General features: G+C 41.4%; 1 protein-coding gene across 1 annotated transcript; it reads left to right on the top strand.

Annotated features, from left to right (window-relative positions):
• Nucleotides 1-6162: 6162 nt before the first annotated feature.
• On the top strand, nt 6163-9133 carry LOC127334559 (protein PHLOEM UNLOADING MODULATOR). The gene is made up of 4 exons (XM_051361046.1): nt 6163-6564; nt 7376-7770; nt 7856-8049; nt 8563-9133. The coding sequence occupies exons 1-4, from the start codon at nt 6224-6226 to the stop codon at nt 8956-8958; spliced, it is 1326 nt and encodes a 441-aa protein (XP_051217006.1). The 5' UTR covers nt 6163-6223; the 3' UTR covers nt 8959-9133.
• Nucleotides 9134-9485: the final 352 nt, after the last annotated feature.

Here is a 9485-nt window from a genome sequence, read left to right as displayed (position 1 = left end):
TTGATCGATTGCGTGTCCTGGCATCCTCGTTCGAACTGATGAGGGCGAGTTGCTATTCGTTCTTCCTCTTCGCGGCGCGAGTCCATTCATCTTTTCCTTCGCCCCGTCGTGACGTCGAAACTTCCTCGGTTGCCTTCTTGCATGTTCCTGGATGGGACTTCCAGGGTTGTCGCTGGAGTGACACCTTCTGAAACTGAGGTCCTCGGGCTAGATGCGCTTGACCTAGGGAGGCGAAGGAAGCCTCCGGAGTCGATGATGAAGTGGACACCACCAAAAGTAGTACTCATGCCGCCACACGACTCTGCAGGGATCAGGTGTGGTGCCTCGGGGTGTGGTATCAACTCGAAGGATCCGCAGCGGATTGAATCTTTCGGATATGATGGCGTTGGTGACTCGAGTAAGAACACCGCAGATGTGACTGGTACTGCCGATGACCTGCCTGGTGCCGATAGGCTCCCCACAGACGGCGCCAATTGTCGAGGGTACTCCTCGGCAATGCCCTCCGATTGGGGCTTAGGGTTGATGGAATCCTGTAGGCTGACACGAGACATCGGTTCACAGACAAGTGGGGAGAGCGATTTAGCCAGGTTCGGGGCCCTCGATGAGGTAAAACCCTTACGTCTTGCCTGTCTGATCTTGATTATGAGAATATTGGGTTACAATGGGGTGCCGAAGGGTTCGGCTAAGATCTCGTCGAGAGGCTAAGTACTGCGGCGACCTAGCTCTAGACTTCTGGTGGCTAAAGTTGCTAAGATTGAACGTGTCCCTCGGTAGACCCTCTCCTGGCCTTTATATAGGAGGCCAGGTCTCAAGAGATCCAACCGGGTACGACTAGGTTTACAGTAGTCCTAGCTCTAAACTTTCCTTGTTCGGCTCCTTCCTTGTCTTGTCCGCCAAGGAATCTTCTGCTGCGCCATCCAAGTGGCCCGCCTTGCCATCGAGTACCTTCATGGGCCTCCAGTTAGATTGTATAGGATAGGGAAATGTCGGTTACCCGAAGGGTAATGCCCACGTCAAACATGATAGCAACTTCCGTGTTCGTCTACTACAACTACTTGGTTATTTAGGAATAGACTACACATATATCGAAAGAGCTGTTGGATTAATTAGAAATATAAAAACCAAAATTTGTATAAATAGCTATCAAATTATTTAGGAATAACTAACAAGTTTATTGGAAACCACCACTAAGTTTCGGTATGGTAGTTGTTGCTCAATAACACTATATTCTAAGTTCAATAATATTTTACTAGATAAACCTGGTAGTTGAAATTATAGGAACTAGAAGCTGCCTTCGGAGAACCTGGTAATTTATCTAGTAAACAAAGTACTCCGCAAAGACTATATTTACTGTTGATCACATTGCTCATATTTTTCAGGTTACTTGATGAGATCACTTACTTAAAAGGTGTTTTAGCAATACCAATTATATTTAACAAAGAAAACAATCAAAATAATTAGGAAAACTAAATAGTTTGTGTAGTATAATTACCTTTCTAGTGTAGTCTCCAAACCATGATGCTCTTGCTCAGTTGTTGCATTGTTCAACTCAACTGGTTCAGATTCTTTCTCATGAATATCAACAGGAATTTGAAGCTCTTTTGCAACAATATTCTTCACAAGGTTATTCAAACCAGATTCACTAGCTGAAGAAATACTAGACTTTTTCATTAAACCAAGACTTGATGCAAGAACAGCTGCACTGCCCCTAACCCTCTCATCAACTTGCTTTGTACTTTCCGACAGTGAATCAGATGTGAACCTAGTTGAATCAATGTCACCTTCAGATTCAGACCGATCCAAATCACTATAGATTGGAACCGCAATTTGAGAGTGCATAGGAGGAGGAGATAAACTCATGCTTGCTTCTTGATGGAGTTGTGTTGGTGTTTCAATGTCATCACCTACAATTCCTTTACCAGCATGACGAGTTGGCGGTTTAACATGTCTAGTAACAACAGTGGGAGACGTCTCTTGATACTCCTCTGATTCAGATGCACTTAAGTCAACATCTTCTTCATCATTATCTTACTCAACATCATCTTCATTACTAGTATCGGTATGACCTGATTCAGTCAAGGATTGCACAAGATTTCTCAACAGACCATTAAGGCCCGATGCAAAAGATTGCATTAAGGTGTAGGATTTGACCCTTTGCTGCAAACAAAAATGATATCAAAAAGATAAATTAGTTAGTAGGTTTGAAGTTCAGAAAGTAGATAATATTTTTTGAATGTACATACTAGCAAAAAAATTATTAGGTCAGTTACCATGGTTGATAACATGCAGAATGTTTTAAACAAACTACTATGAATCGTAAAATGATTTTTGATTCATACCTTCTGTTAGCAAGAAGTATGTGTATTAAGATTCATCCAAGCTTCAAATCCATTAGGGCCGCTAAACAGACCCATTTCCCTGCAAATGTCATCCTTATACTCATCCTTGAGCTTCACAAAAGAATATAAATTCAAAACCATGGAAAAAATTAGTTGAAACAATCCAACAATGCATAAAAAAGGACTAACCTCCAGTGCACCGAATATGGTTGAATCGTACTCATGTGCATCCATTGCACCAACCGCATCAGTTTGTAAGCTAGACCAAGCATTAATAGAAAAATGTTCATCTCCAAACATAACCTCCAAGTGACTCGTGTTGAGTGCATCAAAGTACCGCAATTTCAAATAACAACAACAAAAACTTAATAAGATGGTTTCCATGAAACTGTACGATTGAACTACCAGAATGGCAGAATGTGGTCACCAAATTAATTCCAATAGACTTACAAAATATTTGCAAGAACTTCACCATTTTGAATGCATTAAAAAAATTAGTACAGACTATGAACAAAGGAATAAATATACAAATAAGTAACTGCAAAAAAAAGATGGAGATATGGAGGTATATGGACAAAACAATATTAACTATGTACTCACCATGCAATACAGTAAACATCCCTTGCTATACTTCCCATTTGACAGATGATTGTGGAGCTCCTCAACAATAAATTTGCACATGTTCATCTCTTTTGCATAGCTAAATAATTTATCACCATCACATAGACAGAAACAAGAGGAAAATATTAAGAATACATGCAAAAAAAATAGAATAATATAGTTGAAAAAATCAAAGCTTGTAACCTACTATTACCATCATTGGGTAGCATTTGTTGCTCATTTTTGTATCTGTAGTTGGAGCCACCACTGTAGACACCATGAACAAAAGCCAAAGCTCACGTATCATCAGTTTTTTGGTACTCCTCAATCATTTTTCTAATCTCTTAAACCTTTGGCCTGCTAATTTTTTCAGGAAATAGCTTTTGAGAAATCTGAGTTTCCAATTTGTAATCACAGTAGTACTTGACTTGAAGCTATCCATTAGGCAAACCTTTTATGATATGAATAGATTCTTCTGTTAATGGGATAACTCCATGACAAGGAACTACAAATACTCTCCTTTCAGGCTGATAGAACTTTGTAAACCAACTTATGACTGGGCTGTGCAACCATCCACACTTCATATCAAAGAAGCTGACATGACCCATATCGACTATAGCATCCTGCAGAGCAGGTGAAGCTACTATAAATCTTGACGATGGGTGCTGGAGAGGCCCTGTTACGGTCTCCGGTAAAAAACTGGAAAAATTAATGAGATTGTAAAAGAAAAATAGTCAAATAATGATAAAAAAACATAGAATACGCATCAAATTAACTAGGAAGCACTGAATAATATTCTGGTATATATGAGTAATTAAACAGGAGTGAGCACATAAATAACATGGTAATTGCAAAAAAAAATTAGAAAGATATTTAAGACTGGAACTTATAATTTTTAATGACCTTATAACAACAATAATAACAATATTTACAGCTGCTAGTACATAATTATAGCAATGTAGATGCAAAAATAATATATTACAGCTGCCAAATTAATCTAATGTAGCTAACAGATTCTACAATACTGCTACCAGTAGTTGATATTAAATAGCAGTGAAGACACCAACGAAGTTGCAGAACTTACATGATGTCGTTTCCACACTCCCTTCTTTTTTAAAGCAGCACCAACATTGTTTGGGTTTCCCTTCCTCCTAACCATCACCAATACTACCTGCCAAAAAAATTAGATACAAAATAATTGAAATTAGTTAAACTTTATACATCAGAAAAGTAGTCAAACATCCATAAAAACAAAAAAAGAACAACGCACACAAATCAATGTCCATTAGAAGTCAAAATATAATTGCAAGCATCAACGGGTCTGTTGTGCCGAGCATATGTCTCTATGATGGCATTGCTACTACAACCCAAAAGGATTGCCTGGATTGCAATACATGTACTCATTCATATTGTAATATTGTCAAGAGTCTTAACTATCAAGTTAATCAGTAACTAATAATCAGGTTAGTTAGCTAAATTTACAAGTTAAAAAAGTGTATGAATGCTACCTCACAAAAGCATGGTTACCAAATAAAGTATTACAATTAGTGCAATTGCCAAGTTCATGGTAACTAGCATCTATGTTGATTATTTAATTAACTCAATCAATAAAGTAAAACAAATTGATCTCTGCCTAGTTCAAAGAGAATGGTAGACAAGTTAATTAGTAACTAAGTGCCAAGTTAATTATCACCATTGCTAAGTACATCTCTGTAGAGCTTCAAAATTACTAGTTCCTTCCCATAACATCTTAGCACACATGCGAAAAGGAAAAAATGGCTCATTATGAATCAAATTACCTAATGACCATGAAAAAAGAACACATAAGCTTGTTAGTTCACATGAACTACTGAAAAATCAATGCTAAGATATGCATCAATGCTAAAAATAGCTCAACCTAATAACTTGAACCCATCACCCCCTGGATACTAGGTCTAGCCATAACATCTCCACTGCCTCCTAATTTCTGGAAGACCAAGTTCTTCATCGTATCCATATTAGATTTGCTTCAACATAAGATGCAAGCCATTACATCGCGTATAGACATTACTTCACTCTTGTCAATTCACGGCGATTAGATGTCAAATAAAATGGCCAGTGCAGCAACACCTAACGGATTGACTTCCTCAGATTGACACCACAAAAAAATACACAACAATTTGATCTAGCACAAACTATAACATGCACATAAAATTTGACTACAATGCATGATGCCAGAACAGTCCTACAACGAGGACACAAGTGGACATGGAATCCCATCCAAGCAGCTAGACGCCATGGAGACCCACATAAATATGCTCTCGCTGCATGCTCGTCACCACGCTGCTCGCTCGTCGCCGGGCTGCTAGCTCATCGTCGCGCTCTCCCTCGTCACCACGCTCTGATCCACCGAAGCGAACAGGCTACGAATAAGTGCCTCCGAAACCAGACAACGAATTAACCGGGAGATTTAGCTTCCGCAACGACAAGGAGACGCTGGACTACCTCAACACAACAAATCGAGGAACCCAAAAACACTCGAACAAAATAATGGAACCAAAAACAACACGCGAGAGCACGAAATCAAGCCAAATCGCCGATTAAAAACAGTAGTAGACGGAGGACCCTCACCGGATTACAGATGTGCGATAGATCAGCTGGTCGCCGGCGAGAAATCGACGAATCACCGGCGAGAATCGACGATTCCCTCAGAATCACCCGTCGCTAGAGAGGAAGGAAGGAGATAAACCGAAATGGGCGGTTATGACCGAAAATCCCCTGAAATTATTTTCAGGTTGCACACATCCCAAAATTTTAAAAAAGACACTTACATGTGCGCGTGCGCGAGCCGAAAGGGACACCGACCAAAGATGATGTGTGCGACGTCCGCGAGCCGGAGAAGTTTCCTCCTATAGAATGACACGCACACATCTTAAAGAGCCGCCGCACAAGTCGCGCGTCGTGCCGCGCCTCCTAGTAGATTTTCCCAACTTTATGTTAGTGAACGGACCAAGTACAATAAAAGCATCATTTCATTTCTGTCTAATGAAATGAAAAGATGGTAGCAAACGAGATCAAAGAGTTCTTAATCTTCTATTCGCATCCGATTGCATTTGTACATAATCAGTCGCTCGGCTACATCGTTGTTACCGGTGTTCACCTGACAGTCAGTAGGAGGCTGCCTGGCTGCGCCTCACAAGCGTACACTATTAATAGGGAAAATGAATGGAACGCTGAATTCTCCAATCGACTCAGCCAGCCCAGCATGGCCAGGCCAGAAGGGTCTCCCCTGAAATTTCACGGCCATGTCGAAACCGAAGCCGGAGATGTCAATGCCGCCGCCGCGACCAGCGGCCTGCCGCCGATCTCTCGCGGTGGGCGGGCTGGGTCTGGCAGCCGCGGCGTACGTGGGCGTAGACCACCTCAGCCACATGTCTCCCTCGTTGCATGGTTGGCTGCAGCCGGCGCTCTGGGCGACGCTGGCGCTCGCCACCGCCGCGCGAGCGCCCTTCTACCGCCGGTGGGACGCTGAGATCCGCGCCGCCCCGAAGTTCCTCGCCGCCATGATCTTCATGCTCGCCGCCCTCCTCTGCGAGGCCGTCTCTGTTCGATTCGTCTCCGCCGTGCTCGGCCTCCAGTGGCACAGGTTAGTTTTCATTTTCAAGATATTTGTTAACATTCAGTGCATATACTGTTTGTCTGATTGGCTGATGCCGTTTCTGTAGTAAAACGTGGTAGACTTCTAGCTTTCAATTTTGTAAAAATATATTTCCCATCGGTATGTTAAAAATTAAAATACGTAGCCTAGACCTTTCCGACAGTTTGGACTTTTGGAAAACTTGTCTAGTGCACCAATCTGAAATGATATAGACGAGTTTTATGATGATTGCAACTTCTGTTAAGATCATTTTGGTATGTGGACATGTGCTCTGTTCATCACACTTGGGTTGCACATCAACTGTTAATGATTTCGGTTGGGACGATTAGCCCAATGCACCATGCTCTCACTGCATAATGAATGAGAATTGTTTGGTGGTCTCGGCTAGGTAGGAAATGGAATGGTTTTGCAAAATGGGAATTTTAAACTGTAATTGCTGGCCAATGCTTCATAATACACGAACCCAACATTTGTTATACCGGGTCTGTTAGTCTGCTGTTGTTCCTCATGTCCCCTTTGAATTGTAGAGGCGACTATCATTTATAATTTTGATCGAAAAAACCGTGGTTTTAGTTCCATTGTCTAGATGATATTGGGATGCCATGCCACCTCACTATATTGGGCAACATAACACATTTACACCCTGGCACACTCTTATAAAGGTTCAGTTTTTTGTTATGTTTATTTGAGTGCATCACTTCCTTTTCTCTTTTGGTAAAAGTACATCACTTTATTTTGCACCTTTTGGGAATACAGTCTTGAAAGAACTGAGCTAAGACAGGTCCAATATTAATAACAGATCTACTGCTCCTCTTCCGGATACTGGTCAGTGGTTGCTTCTAGCACTGAATGAGAGGCTTCCTCAAGCTGTGGTTGGTCTATTGAGAGCTCGCATTATCACTTTACATCATTATTTGATGTTGTTTATCATGTTGGGATTCTCCGCACTTTTTGACTGCATCAAAGGTCCTGGGCTTGGAATAGCCACAAGGTACATGTTCACTATGGCAGTTGGACGTTTTCTGCGGACCATAACATTCCTTGCTACGATTCTCCCATCCCCAAGGCCTTGGTGTGCTGAATCCCGGTATCGAATACCTGAGCATCCTCATGCTTGGGCACAGAAGTACTATGCTCCATATGCTTCTGATCCACGTGCGATCCGCAGGGTCATACTGTCGGATATGCCATATGGTTAGACATCGAACTTATGATACTTCATGATATGACTACTTTGATTGACTTGTGCTAACTGCTTATGATCATTTTCTCATTACAGCCACTGTTCAAGATTATACTGTTGAGTATAGACCTGAATGGGGACATATGAGCTTCCTAATAGACATTTTGAGGCCAACCGCTGGAGACGGACCTTCATGGTATCATTTGCTGAAGAAAGCCAGTGGTGGTTGCAGTGATCTTATGTATAGTGGGCACGTTCTTGTTGCTGTCCTGACTGCTATGGCATGGACGGTATGCTATATTGTCATCTTCCCATCCATCGTGACAGAACTAAAATTGCCATTTTTACACTATTGTATCTTCTGCTGAAAATAATATAAAAGTGACTCGCCATGGTTACCCTATTTTCAAACATGTTATGTCACAGCCAATGAACAGAAATGCACTCATTCTTGCTATACAGTTTTTCATAATATGTTGTTCTGCTTAGCCTTTGAGGTGATTCTACAGCATGTGCCTCTAGTTATATCCGAGTCCATGTAAAATTAGGCCATTGATCATTTCTCGGCACACTTCAGTATGTTATGGCTTGTGGTGAAAACTGCTGTCTTGAAGACTCCAGCTTGATGTTGTGTATCTTCCTCTCTTCAATATGAGAGTCCATCTTCATTTGGATAACTTTTTTTTTCTTAATTTCTTTCTTATCAGTTAATCCTTGAACATATGTCCATCTGTACTCGAGAAAGAAGAAGAAAAGGAAAAGGGACAATATTCCAACTTAACACTGTCATGTTGCACTCGCAGGAAGCGTACGGGGGCTGGATATCTGTTCTGATATGGTTCCTAGTCCTGCACAGTGCCCAGAGGGAGATACGAGAGCGCCACCATTATAGCGTCGACTGCATTGTAGCAATCTATGTTGGAATCCTCTTGTGGAGGATGACTGGGTTCATCTGTTCCACGTGGGATTCAGACCGGGCCAGAAGACTTGCCAAACTTGACGAGATACAGAACAAGTTATTTCGTGCTGCAAAAGACTCAGACATTGATGAAATAAGGGGCTTGCTAAATGAAGTTGAGCTGGCTGGACAAGCAAAGAAAGCTTTCTCGCGGCGCGTAATCTTGTCTTTTGCTGCATCTATGATTATATTCACCCTCTTGTTTGTTCTCCTCACATTCACGCTAGCCAGTGACGGATGATTGCTTGGCATTCTGCAATTTTCCACCATTTGGTAAGGAGGATATTTTAGACGATCCTGATCTTCTTGTTGACGTTTATGTTGGTCGAGAACTTGTGAACTCAGATTAAAAAAATATCAGTAGTAGTTTCTAGCAGGGAACATGTTTGTCAATAAATGCAGGTGTTGGTGGTAAAGGAACGATTATCTCTTTCGTTTCAGATTCCAGTTCTTCTTACATGACTAGCAGCAGCATGGTGCAAAGCATGGATTGAAAAAGGTTATTGATTCTTAGTATGCAAATGTTTGATAAACTTCAAAAGTTGGTGCATGTGAATATCATATGCAATAGGTCATTATATCCAAACCAGGAAAGGGTTACGACAAGGTGATCCGTTGTCACCTTTGTTATTTAACCTCGCTGCGGATATGCTTGCCATTTTAATTACAAGGGCTAAGGAAGATGATTAAGTAGATGGTTTGATTCGGCACCTGGTGGTTGGAGGTATCTCCATTTTGCAGTACGCGGACGATACAATTATCTTTCTC

The sequence above is a fragment of the Lolium perenne genome, chromosome 6 (assembly GCF_019359855.2).
Source record: "Lolium perenne isolate Kyuss_39 chromosome 6, Kyuss_2.0, whole genome shotgun sequence".
NCBI lineage: Eukaryota > Viridiplantae > Streptophyta > Magnoliopsida > Poales > Poaceae > Lolium > Lolium perenne.
This window is presented reverse-complemented; position numbering and strand designations above follow the sequence as displayed.

Coding starts and splice junctions, on each gene's coding strand:
- LOC127334559 (XM_051361046.1), top strand. CDS start 6,224: ATGTCGAAACCGAAGCCGGAGATGTCAATGCCGCCGCCGCGACCAGCG. Junction 6,565..7,375: donor CTCGGCCTCCAGTGGCACAG/GTTAGTTTTCAT, acceptor TATTAATAACAG/ATCTACTGCTCCTCTTCCGG. Junction 7,771..7,855: donor ACTGTCGGATATGCCATATG/GTTAGACATCGA, acceptor TTCTCATTACAG/CCACTGTTCAAGATTATACT.